At 45.9% G+C, this 23,388-nt stretch overlaps 1 protein-coding gene across 6 annotated transcripts in view; it reads left to right on the top strand.

Annotated features, from left to right (window-relative positions):
- reln (reelin) overlaps positions 1–23,388 on the top strand; it is a 191,536-nt gene that overhangs the window by 146,375 nt on the left and 21,773 nt on the right. For 3 of the 6 annotated variants that reach the window (XR_013817130.1, XM_079824663.1, XM_079824661.1), the window contains exons 43-55: positions 267–417; positions 498–756; positions 1,740–1,989; positions 2,078–2,246; positions 4,487–4,627; positions 4,697–4,874; positions 6,949–7,142; positions 8,737–8,978; positions 9,072–9,226; positions 12,345–12,559; positions 12,638–12,815; positions 12,885–13,063; positions 15,237–15,343. Coding sequence is in view for 4 of the 6 variants with exons in the window: in XM_079824663.1 (XP_079680789.1) it covers positions 267–417; positions 498–756; positions 1,740–1,989; positions 2,078–2,246; positions 4,487–4,627; positions 4,697–4,874; positions 6,949–7,142; positions 8,737–8,978; positions 9,072–9,226; positions 12,345–12,559; positions 12,638–12,815; positions 12,885–13,063; positions 15,237–15,343 (2,418 nt within the window). In the remaining 2 variants the exon portion in view is untranslated. The remainder of the gene's footprint in view (positions 1–266; positions 418–497; positions 757–1,739; positions 1,990–2,077; positions 2,247–4,486; positions 4,628–4,696; positions 4,875–6,948; positions 7,143–8,736; positions 8,979–9,071; positions 9,227–12,344; positions 12,560–12,637; positions 12,816–12,884; positions 13,064–15,236; positions 15,344–23,388) is intronic. The other 3 variants (XR_013817131.1, XM_079824664.1, XM_079824662.1) reach the window with 1 other exon arrangement.

Below are 23,388 nucleotides of genomic sequence, written 5' to 3' on the forward strand. Positions count from 1 at the left end.
CTGGCCACTGCAGACCGAGAACACCCCACAAGAGCTGCAGTTCTGGAGATGCTCTGACCCAGTCGTCCAGCCGTCACAATCTGGCTCTTGTCAAACTCGCTCAAATCCTTACGCTTGCCCATTTTTCCTGCTTCTAACACATCAACTCTGAGGACAAAATGTTCACTTGTTGCCTAATATATCCCACCCACTGACAGGTGATGAAGAGATCATCAGTGTTATTCACTGTTTTTACTGTTTTGACAATTTCACTGATTGTCACACAGGTGGAGTTTTGGAGTCTGAACATTTCAAGTTGATGAGTGGAGGAAAACCTTCCAGGAAGTGTGGCATCACCACCAGCGGGAACCACCTGTTCTTCAGCGAGGACGGCTTGCGGATGCTGGAGACACTGGATCTGGACCTGTCTAATGCTAGGTATTTCACAAACACACAAGATTCACTGTGAAAAATGTGTCTCACACCGTTATTAACGTTCAAATGTGTGTCACGCGCAGGTTTATCCAGTTCTTCCTGAGGCTGGGCTGTGGGAAAGCGGCCCCTGATCCGCGCTCCCAGCCGGTGCTCCTGCAGTTCTCCGTGGACGGAGGGCTGAACTGGGCTCTGCTTCAGGAGTTCCTGTACAGCAACAGCAGTAACCAGGCTCACCTGGTGGCCCTGGAGATCCCTCTGAGAGCGCGGTCTGCAGCCACACGCCTGCGCTGGTGGCAGCCGTCGGAGAACGGACACTTCCACAGTCCCTGGGTTATAGATAAAGTAAAGTACTGCGATACACTCATCAATACTGTATTAAAGAGCACCTATCATGGAATTTTGAAATTTACCGTTCATGTAGTGTGTAACATAGATCTAAGTGAACAAAAACATCCTGCAAAGTTTGAAATATGACCGTATATATAGTTATTTTCTTTCAAAAGTAAGAGTCGACTCTGAGTCATTTTTAAGAATCGTTAGAAGACCGAAGCTTTTTCTCTGACTAGATGACGTCAACTTGTCAAGTTATTTGAATACGATACGCCCACTTATTGCGCTCCAAGACGCCAGTGAAAACTAGAAAACATCATGGTATAAAAAATACTCCTCTGTTTAGAAATTTGACACAGACATATGAGAATCTATCAATATGTCTCCTCATCTGCACACTTTTGAACTAAAAGCCCTGAGGGATGTTGATTTGTCGCGAGTCTTCGTGAGGAGTTTTTTTATGAATGAGAGCAGCTGAGGCTCATATTACAATCAAACGGTACCGACGCGGTTTTCATATTCATAACTCCTGACACATATTAACAAATTACTGTCACTATAAGACTTTGATGGGCGTTTCGTTTCGTTTCCGAAAATATCTGCACAGACTAAACCAATCACAACTGACTGGGTCATCGGACCAATCACGGCAGATTAGCGTCACGTAAAGGCGGGGTTTTGAAAAGTGAATCACTAAAGGAATCATTTGAGAATCGCTGTCAAAACAGGTCAAAATAAATGCATATTATAAGAAAACTAAAGTCTTTTTTGTCATTGCATGCATGCAAAACTGTTGTTGGGGACTTCTAAAACAATATTTGGAACATTTTAAATGCCATGATAGGTGCTCTTTAAATATTGCAAAGACATTCAGACCAACAAGCAGTTTTCTCACTTAACTCCATTATACACTACAAAAGTCTGAAATGATTACAGTTGTGCTCTTCTGCATGAGAAGCGTGTTGTAACGTGTGTGTGTGTCCGTGTGTGTGCAGCTGGTGGTGGGTGGCAGTGCCAGTGGTTGGGGGCCGCTGGAGGACGACTTCTCCTCCGCAAACGGCCGCTCTTGGCTGCTGCACCCCGGCGGCACGCGGATGCCTGTGTGCGGCTCTGACGGGGAAGCCTTCGCCTTCATCGAGAAATCAAACACACGCTACGGCATCACCACCGACATCAGCCTGGGCCCAGAAGCCTTCATCCAGTTTGATTTCTCTGCCTCCTGCTCCGTCACCTCGTCCTGCTACAGTAGGTCCCTGACCCCAGCGAGCCGCTCTGTGTCTGTCATGAACAGAAGGCTTTGCTCTGACGGCTGTGTGTGTTCATGTGTCCGCAGCGGTGGAGCTCGAGTACTCTTTGGATCTGGGTCTCACGTGGCTGCCGCTGGTCAGGGATTGTTTACCCACAAGTCCAGATTGCTCTTCTTACACACTGCAGAGGCTGTTGGTGTCAGATACTTACAACAAGTGGGGCCGAATTACTTTACCCATACCACACTACGCCAGGTAAACACACACACACTTGCACAAACAGTACATCAATCACGTCTAACACAGATGAGACACGACTGCGACACGTGACAAATCAATCCAAACTCACAGCCAATCAGAAGAGTGTGTGGGCGGAGTCTCTCTGCAAACGCACTGCACTCGGAACCAAATCATTCCAGCCAATCAGAAGAGTGTGTGGGCGGAGTCTCTCTCCAAACGCACTGCACTCGCAACCAAATCAATCCAGCCAATCAGAAGAGTGTGTGGGCGGAGTCTCTCTGCAAACGCACTGCACTCGGAACCAAATCATTCCAGCCAATCAGAAGAGTGTGTGGGCGGAGTCTCTCTCCAAACGCACTGCACTCGCAACCAAATCAATCCAGCCAATCAGAGGAGTGTGTGGGCGGAGTCTCTCTCCAAACGCACTGCACTCGCAACCAAATCACAGCCAATCAGAAGAGCGTGTGGGCGGAGTCTCTCTGCAAACTCACTGTACTCGCCACCAAATCAATCCAGCCAATCAGAAGAGTGTGTGGGTGGAGTCTCTCTGTAAACGCACTGCACTCGTCACCAAATCAATCCAGCCAATCAGAAGAGTGTGTGGGTGGAGTCTCTCTGCAAACGCACTGCACTCGTCACCAAATCAATCCAGCCAATCAGAAGAGTGTGTGGGTGGAGTCTCTCTGTAAACGCACTGGACTCGCAACCAAATCAATCCAGCCAATCAGAAGAGTGTGTGGGTGGAGTCTCTCTGCAAACGCACTGCACTCGTCACCAAATCAATCCAGCCAATCAGAAGAGAATGTGGGCGGAGTCTCTCTGCAAACGCACTTCACTCGCCACCAAATCAATCCAAACTCACAGCCAATCAGAAGAGTGTGTGGGCGGAGTCTCTCTCCAAACGCACTGCACTCACAACCAAATCAATCCAGCCTATCAGAAGAGTATGTGGGCGGAGTCTCTCTGCAAACGCACTGCACTCGCCACCAAATCAATCCAAACTCACAGCCAATCAGAAGAGTGTGTGGGTGGAGTCTCTCTGCAAACGCACTGCACTTGCAACCAAATCAATCCAGCCAATCAGAAGAGTATGTGGGCGGAGTCTCTCTGCAAACGCACTGCACTCACAATCAAATCAATCCAGCCAATCAGAAGAGTGTGTGGGCGGAGTCTCTCTGCAAACGCACTGCACTCGCCACCAAATCAATCCAGCCAATCAGAAGAGTGTGTGGGCGGAGTCTCTCTGCAAACGCACTTCACTCGCCACCAAATCAATCCAAACTCACAGCCAATCAGAAGAGTGTGTGGGTGGAGTCTCTCTGCAAACGCACTGCACTTGCAACCAAATCAATCCAGCCAATCAGAAGAGTATGTGGGCGGAGTCTCTCTGCAAACGCACTGCACTCACAATCAAATCAATCCAGCCAATCAGAAGAGTGTGTGGGCGGAGTCTCTCTGCAAACGCACTTCACTCGCCACCAAATCAATCCAAACTCACAGCCAATCAGAAGAGTGTGTGGGTGGAGTCTCTCTGCAAACGCACTGCACTTGCAACCAAATCAATCCAGCCAATCAGAAGAGTATGTGGGCGGAGTCTCTCTGCAAACGCACTGCACTCACAATCAAATCAATCCAGCCAATCAGAAGAGTGTGTGGGCGGAGTCTCTCTGCAAACGCACTTCACTCGCCACCAAATCAATCCAAACTCACAGCCAATCAGAAGAGTGTGTGGGCGGAGTCTCTCTGCAAGTGCACTGCGCTCGCAACCAAATGGATAAATACATAATCAAATTCATAAATTAAAAAATAAATAAGTTATTCTTGTTTCTTTTTAATCTGTTAACCATCAGTGGCACTTAGCCATTTTCCCTATCTCATACTGTATGTTAGTGGTCATCAGAAATTAGGTTCATTTCATCATTTGAAAGCTTAAACACTCAAAATTCATCCTGAGAAAACTTGCTTTTCCATGGCTACTTTAAACCTTTCAGCGGCTCAATTTTTGTGATATCAACTTGGTTAGATGCATGGCTTTGATTTTAGAGCAATATCAGAGGGGTGACAGTACTTGAGATTATCACTGTCATATCTGTATTTTTCTGTTCCAGCTGTGATTGCTGTGGCTCGTTGTGTATCGCCATTGGACAAAAACTGATTCACTTGAAAAGATTTTTCACATGTTGTGTGTGGTTAGGACACTGGTAAGAAAACACTTGAATTGAACGTTTCTGTATTGTTTTGTGTTGAATGCTCAGGTCCACAGCCACGCGGTTCCGCTGGTTCCAGCCGGCCCCCTTCGATAAGCAGCAGACGTGGGCTCTGGATAACCTGTACATCGGTGACGGCTGTCCCGACATGTGCTCCGGCCACGGCCGCTGTAGACAGAGCTCCTGTGTGTAAGTCAGGCTCAGGCTCAGCTCACGCCTGCAGGACGTCTGCTCTTCCTCACGCCTCTTCTCTTGCAGATGTGACCCTGAGTGGGGCGGCGAGTTCTGCGACGAGCCCCTGGTCTCTCTGCCCGTCCAGCTGAAGGACAGCTTCAGTCGAGCCCCAGCGCTCAATCACTGGCACCTGCTGACCGGGGGCAAGATCAGCAGCGTCTGCGGCGCGGTGGCCTCGGGATCGGCCCTGCACTTCAGCGGGGTAAAGCCCTCTGTCCTTCAGTGTGAAGAGTTCTTCAGTTCCGCACAGTCCACGCCAAATCTCAATACCCCCCGCTAGAAATTTCACGTTCCCAGAACGTTCTCAAAACGTTCCCTGCTGGTGTCAAGGACGTCCCCTAGCAATGTTCCCAGAACGTTCCGAGACAGTCATGATGTTCTTTTAAGGGTCAGGGGACTTTATTTGGCGGACCTTCCCGGAACATTCAAGATGTTCTGGAAATGTCCATTACTGTAGGACGCTCCCTCTACACTACATTTGAATAACATTTGCAGGACCTTTAGGGGATTCTTTGGTCATATTTAGGTCCTTTCATCGAGTGTTTTCAGAACATGTTTGTGTGAATCTATGCACACTGGGCTGCTTTGCAAATGAGGGTCAGTAAAGCGCAGAATTTGCACAAACGTTATGTGGATGTAGTGTAGAGACCACCACTGAACTAGATGTGTTGCAGGACAGTCCCGAATGAAACGTCCCCATCTGACTAACAGGGAACCGTATGGGAACGTTCTGATACGTCCCAAATGTCCCCTTTGAAATGTTGCTGTGTGTCCATAAAATAACCAAAATAGAACGTCCCCCTAAAGTCATATAAGAACCTTGAACTGCAGCACTTTCATAACCAAAAGAGGACATTTTACAAACGTGCCTAATTTTCTATTAAGGTTCAGGATTTTCATCACCTTTAGAGAACATTTAGGGAACGTTGTGTCCCCTCCTACGTGGGTCTAACAGGAAACATTCTCTCAAAGTCATGAACAAATGTTCATCCAGTAACATTCGTGAATTTCCTTAGGAAGGAGCGAGCCCATCTAATCTTCCAATCAACAGCCAGAGTATATAAACAGCGGCTTACCTCTCCTCAGTCTCAGACGTTCCAGCATCCCTCCACCTCCCCAAACTCCACTTTTATCTTAGATACCTTTCCCTACATAATCATTTAGTCACTATGGGGGTATATCAGAGCTCGAGCTGCTTCATCGAGCCCCTCATCAGTCAAATAAGCTTAACCTAAATATCTTAAGATTATATGGGCAAACGAATTTGTTAAATAGAAGTTATCTGGTCTTTAATTGTGTTCTCAAAACGTTAGTACAAAAAGGAATGGAATGTTTTTCCATGTTACTACTTGTTTCAGAACATTCAGAGTAGATTCAAAAGTAACGTTCCCATAATGTTAAAAGAATAATACATGTTCACATAACCAAGAATTTTTTTTTAAGCATTCAGAGAACATTCAGAAATAACGTTTTTTGAGCGTATTTTTGTCAGCTGGGTCATGAAGTGAGAATATGAAGTAATTTGCCAAGTACAGATAAAAACTAAAAGCAACATCAAAGACTTGACGAGTATTCCCGCTCTCAGAGTTAACCCTGAGCACAACCGTCGGCCAAGACCTTCTTTTCCTGAAGATTGAGTCCCAGAAGTCTCGTGGAATGCAGCTGGTTTTCCTCTAAGGCTTTTTTATAGTTTACTCCATCCATTTTTCATTGAGTCTTTATGAGTTCCGCGTCCCTGCTGTCCTTCTCCGTAGGGATGATGTTCTCCAGCTCCACGGTGAGGCACAAAAGCTCAATTTTACTTTCATCAGACCGTGAAATCTTCCTGCAGACGGTCGTGTCTCTCGAATGCCTCTGAGCAAACTCCGTCTCGGATATCATATGAGTTTATTCAGAAAAACTTCACCCTGCCTGCTTTCCATAAAAATCTTATGTTGAAGTCAATTCTGTCTAACTATCTAAAGTCTCAAGTTTAGTTTATGTATCGAGCAGTTTATAACCACACTGTTAACCAAACATCTTTCCTAGCGAACAAGAATATGTTCTATAAACATTTGCTAACGTTCCCTTTAAGTTGTGAAAACATTTCTGAATGTTCAAAACATCCAGTTCTTTAGAAACGTTCTTTCTTGGTTATGTGAACATTGGATCATTCTTCAAACATTATGGGAACGTTACTTCTGAATGTTCTCTGAACAAATGTTTTCAAGTGAGAATTAAAGATTTCATTCTGTGATGAACTCAAATGTCCCTGTTGTTTGTCTTCTGATGGCCAGAGCTGCTCTCGTCAGCTGGTGACAGTGGATCTCAATCTGACCAGTGCTGAATTCATTCAGTTCTACTTCATGTACGGCTGTATGATCGCGCCCAGCAACCGTAACCAGGGCGTCCTTCTGGAGTTCAGTATGAACGCTGGGATCAGCTGGAGTCTGCTGACCGAGATCTTCTACGACCAGTACAGCAAACCTGAGTGAGTCTCTAAACCAGGAATGAAGACAATATTCATTCTTCAAGCCTGATCTTGATCTATGCTGTACATCGCTGGACCCATTGTATTGAAAGTAGAAATATATACACTGTATTGCTAAAAGTTTTGGGACTCTACCTTTACATGCACATGAGCTTTAATGCCATCCCATTCTTAATCCGTAGGGTTTAATATGGAGTCTCAGCTCTAACAGCTTCAGCTCTTCTTTCCTCAAGGTTTAGGAGTGTGTTTATGGGGATTCTTCATTTGTGATGTTGGACGAGAAGGCCTGGCTCTCAGTCTCCGCTCTAATTCATCCCAAAGCTGTTCTATCGGGTTGAGGTCAGGACTCCAGTTCCTCCACCAAACTCCTCATCATGTCTTTATGGAGACGCTTTGAGCACTGGAGCAGTCATGCTGGGACAGGAAGGGGCCGTCCCCAAACTGGGCCCACAAAGTTGGGAGCATGAAATTGTCCAAAATGTCTTGCATTAAGAGTTCCTTTCACTGGAACTAACCCCTGAAAAACAACCCCACCCCATAATCCCCCCTCCACCAAATGCAGTCAGGCAAGTCCTGTTCTCCTGGCGACCGCCAAACCCAGACTCGTCCATGGGATTGTCAGACAGAGAAGCGTGATTGGTCACTCATAGAACACGTCTCCACTGCTCTAGAGTCCAGTGGTGGCGCACTTTACCCCACTGCATCCCACGCTTTGCATTGCACTTGGTGCTGTAAGGCTTGGATGAGCTGCTCGGCCATAGAAACCCATTCCATGAAGCTCTACACACTGTTCTTGAGCTCATCTGAAGGACACAGGAGTTTGGAGGTCTGGAGCTCTTGACTCTGCAGAAAGTTGGCGACTTCTGTGACCCTCAGCATGTGCTGACCCCGCTCTGTGGCTGAGTTGCTGTTGTTCCCAATCACTTCCACTTTGTTATAATCCCACTAACAGTTGAGCGTGGAATATTTAGTAGTGAGGAAATGTCCCGAATGGTCTTATTGCACAGGTGTCCACCGATCACGGCCCCACGCTTGAGTTCTCTGAGCTCTTGAGAGCGGCCCATTCTCTCACTAAATGATGTTTTACTAACAAAGTTCGGGAGAAGCAAGTTCAGATAATTGACACAGGTGGAGAGCACTCAGCTAATCAACAATAGAGGTATATATACAAGCAGCAGTCCTGCCTCCGTTTGCTGACAGTTATCCACCCTTCCACCACCCCTTCGCCACACCTTTTATTAAAACCACTTACATATACGGGGGTGCTCTGGGTTCGGGCCTAATTCCGAGCTCGAAGCCCTCCCCCCGGACAGCACGCCAAATACGCATTGAATTACTCTCTATAAATTATATGTAAGTGCGAACTCGTGAATATGTGTAGAAGCGTCTGCAGGCCTAGAGCTTGATTTATACACCTGTGGCCATGAAGGAGTTGAACACCTGAACTCAGGGATTTGGAGGGACGCACAATACTTTTGGCAATATATAGTGTATATAATTTTCTTCCAGGGAAAGATTAGAATCTGATCTGGTGAGTTTCCTGAGGTTAGTGCTTGTTGACTGTCTGTGTGAATGGTGTGTTCCTCCGGTTCAGGTTTGTGAATGTGCTGCTGCCGGCGGTGGCGCGGGCTGTGGGCGTTCGGATCCGCTGGTGGCAGCCGCAGCACGACGGGGCGGATCGCAGCGACTGGGCTCTGGATAATGTGCTGATCTCCGGCTCAGATGCTCATGCTCAGATCTCAGACACGTTTGGAGGAGTGGCGCTGCCCAGTCACGAGCGAGCGCCGGCCGACGGCACACACAGCAGCTCGCCGCCCCATCACGAGGAGACCATCGGTACACACTCTCAGAGATAATGCTAAGATAGAGAGAATAACCCTTTATGTGCTCAAACAGCAACATTACACACTAAAAACCGTTTCGTTTCAGTGAGTGATCACTGGCTGTTTTCTGAAGACTGCTCCGTGAAGCGTTTCTGCAGCTCTCCGGACGGAGTCATGGTGTGTGGAAACACGGATGGACAGGAAGTTTACGCCGTTACACATGACATAGTTCCTGCCAAAGGCTGGGTCATGCAGTTCAAGGTAAACGCTCACTGACGCACGCATGCTGCCATTGGTTTACATTCACATTTCCAGTAGTGGACAGGAACATTTTTCAAGTATCTGTACTTGATGAGTATTTTGGGAAACTTTAACTTCACTACAAAGTGTTTTTACTCTGCATTTCATAAAAGCTTGTCGTACCTGGACAAGACGTGATAGATTCGATTCGTGAACGAGCTGATTCTTTTGAACCTGTTCAATCGGTTCACATACGCACTGAACGATTCCTTCGTGAATTAGAGTGACCCGACGGCATCTGTTCTCAACTCACTGATTCAAATGATCCGGTCTAAACGAGTGAAGATCAGGGATATCGTGCGTGCAACTGTGGGCGCGAAAAGTACTGAATTTTAGTATTGATTATTGTAAATAAAGCTTAACCTGGATGCCAGCCGAACTTAGCCCCGCCCACAACATTTGGGTTTGGGAAGTTCGGTCTGGACTTGATCCGTTGTGGAGCAACTATGCCCGAACATCAGCTGTTCAGACCATAGACCGTAAAAAATATAGACGATGCGACATCATTGACTTCCGCTGACCAGAGTTGAAGCTTTCGTAGGCTGCATACGCCGCCGAGTCTGAGCAGTCGAGAGCAGGAAGTAGAGGCGTGATTATCAAAAGCCACACACGCTCTCACAGATGCAGAACAATTAATTATGATGGTGTGAAATAAACATAGAAATGTAGAAATTAAAGCTAAAGCTCTTAACTCCACCCAAAAATCCAGAAAAAAGTCTGTTAGTGCCTTAGTGACAACTTCACTCAGAGAAGCCGTCAATCTCAGCTGTCAATCATGACGTCACACCCCCCGTTATTATAGCATCAAATAACTCACTAAAACTAAACTTATTTAAAAAGCGAACACTTGAAATGAAAGCATCGCGATAAAAACTACCTAAAATGACTGAAACCATCTTTAGGAAACCATTGTTTGAAGTGTAATTTAATTGTTTGGTGTGTCTCGCGTCCATTCTAATACATGGAGAGGTGGGGTTTATGAGCTATACTGGGACCGGCCACTGGGGGGCGATGGAGGCGCGGAGGCTTCAGTTTCTGAGAGGAGCGCTACAGGCTTGGTTCAGACCAATCAAATCATCAGGGCGGGCTTTAGACGATGATGGACAGATGATCAACAGTAGCGTAATGATCCACGTCACCAAAGAGCGCTTTGGTTGAATTTGTTCTAATCCTAAACGGAGAACTTGTTCGTATATGCGTTCACCTTCACTATATCTCTCAGAAATGAGGATGGTGTTGGTAAGTACTCTGTGTATCCTTAAATTCTTTTTTACAACACCGGCAAACATCGTTTACACTCACTTCTTCCAGCGTGCGTGTAGACAGGGTTGCCAAGTTTTCCCAACAAAACCCACCCAATTGCTACTCAAAACTAGCCCAAAGAGGGGTTCTCCGGAAAAAAATGGCAATTGGGGGGTAAAATATGTTTTTTTGGCAGAGATGCCTGGGTTCCTGGGTCTAAATATCCCATAATTGGGGTCGCTTCAACCCGCGGACAATGAAAAACAGCCCGCGGCAACACAGTGCAGCTGAGATCTGTTTACATTTGACAACTAACGTTAGGCGTCGCTCCGTTGCTCTGATTGGTTGTAGGTCTATCCAATTGAGGTCTTTCCTGGTTCGGTTGAAACACACCCCATAATCACAGCCCAACAGAGCAGATCAGACTCATATTCTGACTAGAATTGAGTATGACGACGTCAGGCTAAATAAAGCTAGCATGTTTGCATAGTGTTCCTCTTATCCCTCTGCTGCTCTTGGTTTAGGGGCTGCATTGGTCATCTTCCCCGTCATAAGTGACCGGACACCTAAAAATTAAACTTCCTCCACCCCAGTAAAACCAATGCAATTTATTTTTCTTCAATAATATTTTTTCTTTTTAATTTTGTATTTTGAGATGATTTGACGGTATTTTTTAATATTTATGCAATAATTATGGTCTATTTTTGGCATTGAAAATAATAAAAAAAAATGTCAGCGCCCTCTTTTGGAATTATTACAGAAATCCTCCAGCCATGTGTGTGACCACTAGAGGTCTCAATGGACAGGCTTGAGAATTCACTAGTTCTCTTTTGAACACATTTAATGATTTTTTTTATGGATTTGAATATATATATATTTAAAAAAAACTCAAAGACTATTTATTATAAAGTTTTAGATATTTTTTTGTTTGTTAGAAATACAGATTTTTTTCTGTGAATTTGTGTTTTTGCAGATTTCCCATTAATTTCCTATGGTGGTCATTTTTGACTGAAGAGCACAAGTGGGAGTATTTTTTTTATGACCAATTAGCATTAGGTAGTTTTGTGTGTTTACATCCCTAATGCTAGAAAAGTCACCAAGTTTCATATCATTCTGATGAAGCTGTGATTTAAAAAAATTCAAAATGTGGTTCATAGGTTCAGTTTTTCATAGGTGTGTGTGTGTGTGTGTGTTTGTGTGTGCGTGTGTGTCAATATCACACTCCTGATGTTTTAGAGTGTCACTCCTTCACTGTTGTGTACTTTTTTTCAGCATTGTGGCCGATTTGTAGATTGTACACAGAAATATTTGGTGAATTTTTGTGTTTTTGCCGATTTCCCATTCATTTCCTATGGCTGAAGACAATGAACGCTACTTATTTTTTTTTACGACCAATTAGCATGCTTGAATCATGCCCTCAATTTTCTGGTGTGTTTACATCCCTAATGCTAGAAAAGTCACCAAGCTTCATATCATTCTGGTGAAGCTGTGATTTTAAACATTTCAAAACAGAAAGTTTTCCGGTCAGAAATGATGAAGAGCACCAGAGAGTTAAGATGACAATGCATTTGACGTCTGTACATTGTATTTTTATTACATTTTTCATCACATATTTACACAAAATTTGTTTAGAAGAATGACACAATGGAATGTTAATGTTCACACAACCAATAAAAAACATGTTTAAAACGTTCAGAGAACATTCAGAAATGACGTTTCTTAGATTAATGGGAACTTAAGTGAAACAAACAGCTGGGTCATGAAGTGAGCATTTGGAGTACAGATAAACCTGAGTATTCCAGCTCCCACAGTGGTGTGTGTGTGTGTGTGTGTGTAGATGGCGGTCGGCTGCAGCGTGCCGGAGAAGCCTGCGGAGAGACAGGTCCACGTTCAGTACTCGGTGAACTTCGGCGTGACCTGGAAGTACCTGGTGCCCCAGTGTTTGCCCGCGGACCCTCGGTGTGGAGGTCAGGTGTCCCAGCCCTCCGTCTTCTTCCCTGCGGACGGGTGGAAGCGAGCCATCTACCCTCTGCCCGACAGCCTCGCCGACACGTGAGACATCACACACTTTACAATGACCTGCTATCCTGGGCTTAGCTGGTGCTGATGCAGGCCTGATGATGTCCACAGAACGGTGCGGTTCCGCTTCTACCAGAGGCATTCGGACACGCAGTGGGCGCTGGAGAACTTCTACATCGGGCCAGCCTGTGAGAAGCACTGTGGAGGTCATGGAGACTGTCTGGACCAGCAGTGCCTGTGTGACCCCGGGTTCTCCGGGCCCAGCTGCTACGCCAGCGCCACGCTGAAGGTAAGGCAGACACACACACACACACACACACACGGGCGCGCGCGCCGCTCACGCTCTCCCTGTCCCCAGCAGGCCTCGCTGAAGGAGCGCTTCGACTGGGACGGGGCCCGCGGGCCGCAGTGGCAGGCGCTGGAGGGCGGGTCCCCCTGTGCGGACTGCAGGGTTCTGGTGGAGGGACCGGCTCTGTACTTCAGCGGAGCCGGGGCCAGACAGGCCATCACCAGCGATCTGGACCTGCGTGGGGCCAAGTAACTACACATTACATACTCTAACCCAGGGGTGTCCAAAGTCCGGCCCGGGGATGAATTTTAAACGGCCCACTGCTTGTCTATTAAAATATATTATATGTGGCCCGCCACGGATAATTTACAAATCGTGCAGTTTCCGATGTCAACACAAGGTGGCAGTGCTAGACTTTAGCCCAGGGAAACATTAACAAGCCCAAAGCGGAACAAAACAGAGCCGCAACTCATGAGCTCTGAACATGTGTTTACCTGCTGAGTGTCTCGATCACATGACCTCTAAACAGCCAATGAGAAGTGTTCGAGTTCAGCACAGAGGTCTCCGGTACGAGCTGCAGATCTCTGTGATTTAATTTAGTTTAAATCCAGTTAAACAGCTCTGACTAAATCAACAACACTAACATGCAAATCAGCTGAGCCGATTCAGTTCAAATACTTTTCAAACAACACTTCACCATCATTATCATGGCTTTACTGTGGTAACACTCACCGTAACCGTGGTAACATGAACTGTAACTGTGGTAACACTCACCGTAACCGTGGTAACACTCACTGTAACCATGGTAACACTCACTGTAACCGTGGTAATTTGTCAGAAATGTAGGTTAATTACTCATTTTATTTAATTTGTAATGTAGACAGGCATTAAATGAGTAATAAAGGCCAAATTACAGACTATTTTTGTCATAAACTTGCAGTTTTGTGCATTTGTATTTATATGTTTATAGACTAAATACCTTAAAGCCATTCTAGATATAGAGTTTTTTGTTTTTTTGTTTACTTTTGGCCATGTGTGCACTTCAGAAAATGCTGTCATTTAGTATATTTGTCTTGTCTTGCATCTTGAATTCTTAAATCAAGATGCATTTACTCGATAAGTTAAATTACACTAGATATTTTTTCTTATTTTCTGGAAATTGAAGTGAGTTTTTGGTTAAAACAAGCAAATGTATCTGCCAATGGGGTGAGAAAAAAAGAATGTGTCTGTTTGGAATCTGGTTTCAGTCCCGAACAGAAACAAGATTATTTTTCTAATCCATTGGCAGATCATTTAGTTTCTTTCAAGCAAAAACTCAATTCATTTAGATTTTTTCCCCCAGGAATCAAGAAAAAAGATGTAATTTTCCTTAGTAAAAGCATCTTGATATAAGAAATTTTAGATATTTGGAGTGGAAAAAAGACAGAAATACTAAATTAAGAAAAGTATTTATTGTAGTGTGGTTTTACCTGTGCTGATCTAAATAGTGCACTCGTTAATTTAAATAAGAATAGAGTTCTAACTCAGTAATAATATTTACATTTCACCCATTAAAACTTTTTGGTTGATGAAAGTTTTACAGATATTGTTAAATATCTATAAATGTATATCTGTGTCCTATCTCAAGCTACTGTCAGCTCAAGCTTTTGTCAAATCTGTCAGGTTTCCAAGAAAAAAAACATGTCATTATTTATTTATATATATAATAGAAAAGGAACCGGCCCTCGGGTATGTCCACAACATCGAATCTGGCCCCCTTTAAAAAAAAGTTTGGACACCCCTGCATACTTATATGTTGATCGGCCCATAGGTGGCGCTATAACTGTTAAAAAGGTTTCAAAATGATGTGTTTCTATGGCAAATCCCATGCAATGGCTGAAACCGGCCCTCCTTCTGTCTGATATATGGTTTGAACTTCACAAAACCACATATTTCCAAAGGTAAATTGCTTGTAAATGGTCTTTTCCTTCTATGATTTAATTGGTTACATGCTTGCTAAATAAAATGATAAGTAATAATTGATAATTCCGATAATTTCTGCTCGCAGCTATATTTATAATCGAGTCTGATCGAATGCCTACATTGCATTAAATGCTGTATTACAGTAATGTCAGTCATGTAATTTTGCAATATGTAGTTTATGATAATGAAAACGTTTAAAGCTCTGGGTAGATTGACACAACAAAAACATCTGCAATGTTTTAATTAGGTTACATTAAAAACCTAAAAATAACCTTTTGTCTGAAAATAAAACTTCCTGCAATGTTCTGTAAACGTTATTTTATGGTTGTAAAAAAATATAACCCTAAAAGAACATTCCTATATTTTGATAATGTTATGGGAGCGTTGTGTGTTTCGGCGCTCTGTAATAGCCCATGACTGTAAGTGTATTCTCATATTAATAACTTGTGCCTGTTCCAGGTTTGTGGAGTATTGGGCTAAAATCGGCAGTGAGGAGAACGTTACGCTGTGCCATCGTCCGACCTGTCGCAGAGAGGGCGTGCTGTTGGATTATTCTATTGATGGAGGTACGTTTCATTAACACAAACACATAATTCACTTTTATTAAAGAGCATGCTCTGTTTACTTCCTGTCTCTATGAAGCCCCTCCTTCTGAAAAGCACACTGTGCTCTGATTGGTCGGCTGGAGCAGTGTGTTGTGATTGCTGTTTGGGAAATGTCCCGCCCCTTACCATAACCGCCAGTCTCAACTCACAATTAACTCAACCAGGCCCCGCCCCTTTATTCTGCGTGTGAATTATTATAATGAGGAATATTGTGACGGGTTGGTTCCCGGAAGAAAACTCAAGATGGCGGCGTTTCTGGAGTTCAGAAACACTGATATAGAGAAGAACTCAAACAGCAACACGGGATAAAGCTGAACAGGTGCTCTTTAAGGGCGCTTTCACACACCCTGTTTGGTCCAGATTTTCTGACTTTTCAGTTTGGTCCGAATCAAAATGACCGGTGTGAAACCTCCTCTGACCACGGGCCGGACCAAACAGACGATATTTGGTCAGATGAAAAGAGGTCGTCTCGGTCCGGATCAAACTGAACAAAGGTTCGGTTCGTTTCTAGTGTGAAAGCATTTTCTGTATGGTTCTGACTTTCAGAGCATTTACAGGAAGTTCCTGTTTATGTTTAAATATTATAATGTTATTTTTAAACTTCATCTCGGCTCCATTGATTATGAAAAGTGAAAAGATGCGCAATATGTCAGAAGACAGAAGGTCAGAAATGATTTTGAAAGAATTTTTTTTTGATTTTGCTTAGAAAGCCTTTCTTTAAAGTGAATTTCGTTTTGTATAAATTGTATCTTCATTTTAATCAACGTTTAATCAGATAATTGCCTGGATTTAATAAATAAGAAGCAAATAGTCTATAGCAGACAATAATGGCGGGAGCGATCACATGCTTTACACATGAACTGGAGCATCTCAAATAAACCCAAACTCAGCAGCGACTGCCTCACACACATGAGAAATATGTGAATATAAAGCTTGAAATGTCCACTTTTAAACGTAACGAACAGAAAATAGTCCAGCAATGCGACTGATCAATAGTGGCAGCGATATGAGTCCGTTCATTCACTCTAGTCAAAGACACACATCCGTTTACAAACCAATCAATGTCCAGATGCTGCTCACATGATGATGACAAGTGGACACGCGTGTGTCATGTGCAGTTCTTTAGTGCGCTCACATGATGATGACGAGTGGACACGCGTGTGTCATGTGCAGTTCTTTAGTGCGCTCACATGATGATGACGAGTGGACACGCGTGTGTCATGTGCAGTTCTTTAGTGCTCCCACATGATGATGACGAGTGGACACGCGTGTGTCATGTGCAGTTCTTTAGTGCACTCACATGATGATGACGAGTGGACACGCGTGTGTCATGTGCAGTTCTTTAGTGCTCCCGCATGATGATGACAAGTGGACACGCGTGTGTCATGTGCAGTTCTTTAGTGCACTCACATGATGATGACGAGTGGACACGCGTGTGTCATGTGCAGTTCTTTAGTGCGCCCACATGATGATGACGAGTGGACACGCGTGTGTCATGTGCAGTTCTTTAGTGCGCCCCCATGATGATGACGAGTGGACACGCATGTATCATGTGCAGTTCTTTAGTGCGCTCACATGATGATGACGAGTGGACACGCGTGTGTCGTGCAGTTCTTTAGTGCGCTCACATGATGATGACGAGTGGACACGCGTGTGTCATGTGCAGTTCTTTAGTGCGCTCACATGATGATGACGAGTGGACACGCGTGTGTCATGTGCAGTTCTCTAGTGCGCCCACATGATGATGACGAGTGGACACGCGTGTGTCATGTGCAGTTCTTTAGTGCGCCCACATGATGATGACGAGTGGACACGCGTGTGTCATGTGCAGTTCTTTAGTGCGCTCACATGATGATGACGAGTGGACACGCGTGTGTCATGTGCAGTTCTTTAGTGCGCTCACATGATGATGACGAGTGGACACGCGTGTGTCATGTGCAGTTCTTTAGTGCGCTCACATGATGATGACGAGTGGACACGCGTGTGTCATGTGCAGTTCTTTAGTGCGCTCACATGATGATGACGAGTGGACACGCGTGTGTCATGTGCAGTTCTTTAGTGCGCTCACATGATGATGACGAGTGGACACGCGTGTGTCATGTGCAGTTCTTTAGTGCGCTCACATGATGATGACGAGTGGACACGCGTGTGTCATGTGCAGTTCTTTAGTGCGCTCACATGATGATGACGAGTGGACACGCGTGTGTCGTGCAGTTCTTTAGTGCGCTCACATGATGATGACGAGTGGACACGCGTGTGTCGTGCAGTTCTTTAGTGCGCTCACATGATGATGACGAGTGGACACGCGTGTGTCATGTGCAGTTCTTTAGTGCGCTCACATGATGATGACGAGTGGACACGCGTGTGTCATGTGCAGTTCTCTAGTGCGCCCACATGATGATGACGAGTGGACACGCGTGTGTCATGTGCAGTTCTTTAGTGCGCCCACATGATGATGACGAGTGGACACGCGTGTGTCATGTGCAGTTCTTTAGTGCGCTCACATGATGATGACGAGTGGACACGCGTGTGTCATGTGCAGTTCTTTAGTGCGCTCACATGATGATGACGAGTGGACACGCGTGTGTCATGTGCAGTTCTTTAGTGCGCTCACATGATGATGACGAGTGGACACGCGTGTGTCATGTGCAGTTCTTTAGTGCGCTCACATGATGATGACGAGTGGACACGCGTGTGTCATGTGCAGTTCTTTAGTGCGCCCACATGATGATGACGAGTGGACACGCGTGTGTCATGTGCAGTTCTTTAGTGCGCTCACATGATGATGACGAGTGGACACGCGTGTGTCATGTGCAGTTCTTTAGTGCGCTCACATGATGATGACGAGTGGACACGCGTGTGTCGTGCAGTTCTTTAGTGCGCTCACATGATGATGACGAGTGGACACGCGTGTGTCATGTGCAGTTCTTTAGTGCGCTCACATGATGATGACGAGTGGACACGCGTGTGTCATGTGCAGTTCTCTAGTGCGCCCACATGATGATGACGAGTGGACACGCGTGTGTCATGTGCAGTTCTTTAGTGCGCCCACATGATGATGACGAGTGGACACGCGTGTGTCATGTGCAGTTCTTTAGTGCGCCCACATGATGATGACGAGTGGACACGCGTGTGTCGTGCAGTTCTTTAGTGCGCCCACATGATGATGACGAGTGGACACGCGTGTGTCGTGTGCAGTTCTCTAGTGCGCCCACATGATGATGACGAGTGGACACGCGTGTGTCATGTGCAGTTCTTTAGTGCGCCCACATGATGATGACGAGTGGACACGCGTGTGTCATGTGCAGTTCTTTAGTGCGCCCACATGATGATGACGAGTGGACACGCGTGTGTCATGTGCAGTTCTTTAGTGCGCTCACATGATGATGACGAGTGGACACGCGTGTGTCATGTGCAGTTCTTTAGTGCGCCCACATGATGATGACGAGTGGACACGCGTGTGTCATGTGCAGTTCTTTAGTGCGCTCACATGATGATGACGAGTGGACACGCGTGTGTCATGTGCAGTTCTTTAGTGCGCCCACATGATGATGACGAGTGGACACGCGTGTGTCATGTGCAGTTCTTTAGTGCGCCCACATGATGATGACGAGTGGACACGCGTGTGTCATGTGCAGTTCTTTAGTGCGCCCACATGATGATGACGAGTGGACACGCGTGTGTCATGTGCAGTTCTTTAGTGCGCTCACATGATGATGACGAGTGGACACGCGTGTGTCATGTGCAGTTCTTTAGTGCGCCCACATGATGATGACGAGTGGACACGCGTGTGTCATGTGCAGTTCTTTAGTGCGCCCACATGATGATGACGAGTGGACACGCGTGTGTCATGTGCAGTTCTTTAGTGCGCCCACATGATGATGACGAGTGGACACGCGTGTGTCGTGCAGTTCTTTAGTGCGCCCACATGATGATGACGAGTGGACACGCGTGTGTCGTGTGCAGTTCTCTAGTGCGCCCACATGATGATGACGAGTGGACACGCGTGTGTCATGTGCAGTTCTTTAGTGCGCCCACATGATGATGACGAGTGGACACGCGTGTGTCATGTGCAGTTCTTTAGTGCGCCCACATGATGATGACGAGTGGACACGCGTGTGTCATGTGCAGTTCTTTAGTGCGCCCACATGATGATGACGAGTGGACACGCATGTGTCATGTGCAGTTCTTTAGTGCGCTCGCATGATGATGACGAGTGGACACGCGTGTGTCATGTGCAGTTCTTTAGTGCGCTCACATGATGATGACGAGTGGACACGCGTGTGTCATGTGCAGTTCTTTAGTGCGCTCACATGATGATGACCAGTGTTGGGCACGTTACTTTAAAAAAGTAATTAGTTATAGTTACTAGTTACTTCTTACAAATAGTAACTGAGTTAGTAACTGAGTTACATCATTATAAAAGTAACTAATTACCAGGGAAAGTAACTAATGTGTTACTTTTTTTTTCCTTCAAATGTTCAAAACTTGGATGCCCCCAATATTAAATATGTTAAATGAATGAATTGGACACTAAATAGAATAAATTATTATTATAAAACATTGTACATTAATGTACACTATTGTAATGTTGATGTGGGACAATGTGAGAGACACCTGTCAAATTCAATATATTATTGTAAATATTATCAGTAGATCTACTATAGTGTAAATATTGTGTAAATAGTATCAGTACTTCTTTACTACTCCTCTGGTAGTGGAGCTCACGTTATCACCTGGGTTTTTAGCCACTAATGTTGTGGCTGTGATGACGTGAGGCTTCATTAGATTAGAAATAGAATTACTTTCCACCGACTTGGAGAGACTCTTTCTTCTTGGGCATAAGCTGCACGTTACAATAAACATTCTTACCTTTCACCTCAACGAGGGAAAAGTAGCGTTTATACTTTCAGTTTGCGAAAGCTACCTTTGAAGTCGTTGGACTGCCATCGCTGACTGGGCATATGCGTGTGCGTCATAGGTGTGTGTGTGTGTGTGAACTCAACCTATCAACGCGCGCGTTGCGCGTTGCAGGTCCGACTGACAGAGAGCCTGTTCGGATGAAAACCGCTTCAATGAGCTCAATTATAGTAACGCCGCATTTTTTTCCCTCAGTAACGCTAACGGCGTTGTAACGGAAGAAACAGTAATTCGTTTGATTACTCGTTACTGAAAAAAGTAATTCCGTTAGTAACGCCGTTTATCTATAACGCCGTTATTCCCAACACTGATGATGACGAGTGGACACGCGTGTGTCATGTGCAGTTCTCTAGTGCGCCCACATGATGATGACGAGTGGACACGCGTGTGTCATGTGCAGTTCTTTAGTGCGCCCACATGATGATGACGAGTGGACACGCGTGTGTCATGTGCAGTTCTCTAGTGCGCCCACATGATGATGACGAGTGGACACGCGTGTGTCATGTGCAGTTCTTTAGTGCGCCCACATGATGATGACGAGTGGACACGCGTGTGTCATGTGCAGTTCTTTAGTGCACTCACATGATGATGACGAGTGGACACGCGTGTGTCATGTGCAGTTCTTTAGTGCGCCCACATGATGATGACGAGTGGACACGCGTGTGTCATGTGCAGTTCTATAGTGCGCCCACATGATGATGACGAGTGGACACGCGTATGTCATGTGCAGTTCTCTAGTGCGCTCACATGATGATGACGAGTGGACACGCGTGTGTCATGTGCAGTTCTTTAGTGTGCTCACATGATGATGAAGAGTGGACACGCGTGTGTCATGTGCAACTCTTTAGTGCGCTCACATGATGATGACGAGTGGACACGCGTGTGTCATGTGCAGTTCTTTAGTGTGCTCACATGATGATGAAGAGTGGACACGCGTGTGTCATGTGCAGTTCTCTAGTGCGCTCACATGATGATGACGAGTGGACACGCGTGTGTCATGTGCAGTTCTCTAGTGCGCTCACATGATGATGACGAGTGGACACGCGTGTGTCATGTGCAGTTCTTTAGTGTGCTCACATGATGATGAAGAGTGGACACGCGTGTGTCATGTGCAACTCTTTAGTGCACTCACATGATGATGACGAGTGGACACGCATGTGTCATGTGCAGTTCTTTAGTGCGCCCACATGATGATGACGAGTGGACACGCGTGTGTCATGTGCAGTTCTATAGTGCGCCCACATGATGATGACGAGTGGACACGCGTATGTCATGTGCAGTTCTTTAGTGTGCTCACATGATGATGAAGAGTGGACACGCGTGTGTCATGTGCAACTCTTTAGTGCGCTCACATGATGATGACGAGTGGACACGCGTGTGTCATGTGCAGTTCTTTAGTGTGCTCACATGATGATGAAGAGTGGACATGCGTGTGTCATGTGCAGTTCTCTAGTGCGCTCACATGATGATGACGAGTGGACACGCGTGTGTCATGTGCAGTTCTCTAGTGCGCTCACATGATGATGACGAGTGGACACGCGTGTGTCATGTGCAGTTCTTTAGTGTGCTCACATGATGATGAAGAGTGGACACGCGTGTGTCATGTGCAACTCTTTAGTGCACTCACATGATGATGACGAGTGGACACGCATGTGTCATGTGCAGTTCTTTAGTGCGCCCACATGATGATGACGAGTGGACACGCGTGTGTCATGTGCAGTTCTATAGTGCGCCCACATGATGATGACGAGTGGACACGCGTATGTCATGTGCAGTTCTCTAGTGCGCTCACATGATGATGACGAGTGGACACGCGTGTGTCATGTGCAGTTCTTTAGTGTGCTCACATGATGATGAAGAGTGGACACGCGTGTGTCATGTGCAACTCTTTAGTGCGCTCACATGATGATGACGAGTGGACACGCGTGTGTCATGTGCAGCTCTTTAGTGCGCCCACATGATGATGACGAGTGAACACGCGTGTGTCATGTGCAGTTCTTTAGTGCGCTCACATGATGATGACGAGTGGACACGCGTGTGTCATGTGCAGTTCTTTAGTGCGCTCACATGATGATGACGAGTGGACACGCGTGTGTCATGTGCAGTTCTTTAGTGCGCTCACATGATGATGACGAGTGGACACGCGTGTGTCATGTGCAGTTCTTTAGTGCGCTCGCATGATGATGACGAGTGGACACGCGTGTGTCATGTGCAGTTCTTTAGTGCGCTCGCATGATGATGACGAGTGGACACGCGTGTGTCATGTGCAGTTCTTTAGTGCGCCCACATGATGATGACGAGTGGACACGCGTGTGTCATGTGCAGTTCTTTAGTGCGCCCCCATGATGATGACGAGTGGACACGCATGTATCATGTGCAGTTCTTTAGTGCGCTCACATGATGATGACGAGTGGACACGCGTGTGTCATGTGCAGTTCTTTAGTGCGCTCACATGATGATGACGAGTGGACACGCGTGTGTCATGTGCAGTTCTTAAGTGCGCTCACATGATGATGACGAGTGGACACGCGTGTGTCATGTGCAGTTCTTTAGTGCGCCCACATGATGATGACGAGTGGACACGCGTGTGTCAAGTGCAGTTCTTTAGTGCGCCCGCATGATGATGACGAGTGGACACGCGTGTGTCATGTGCAACTCTTTAGTGCGCCCACATGATGATGACGAGTGGACACGCGTGTGTCATGTGCAGTTCTTTAGTGCGCCCACATGATGATGACGAGTGGACACACGTGTGTCATGTGCAGTTCTCTAGTGCGCCCACATGATGATGACGAGTGGACACGCGTGTGTCATGTGCAGTTCTTTAGTGCGCCCACATGATGATGACGAGTGGACACGCGTGTGTCATGTGCAGTTCTTTAGTGCGCCCACATGATGATGACGAATGGACACGCGTGTGTCATGTGCAGTTCTTTAGTGCGCCCACATGATGATGACGAGTGGACACGCGTGTGTCATGTGCAGTTCTTTAGTGCGCCCACATGATGATGACGAGTGGACACGCGTGTGTCATGTGCAGTTCTTTAGTGCGCTCGCATGATGATGACGAGTGGACACGCGTGTGT

Source organism: Gobio gobio, assembly GCF_949357685.1.
Source record: "Gobio gobio genome assembly, chromosome: 9".
NCBI classification, from domain to species: Eukaryota; Metazoa; Chordata; class Actinopteri; order Cypriniformes; family Gobionidae; genus Gobio; species Gobio gobio.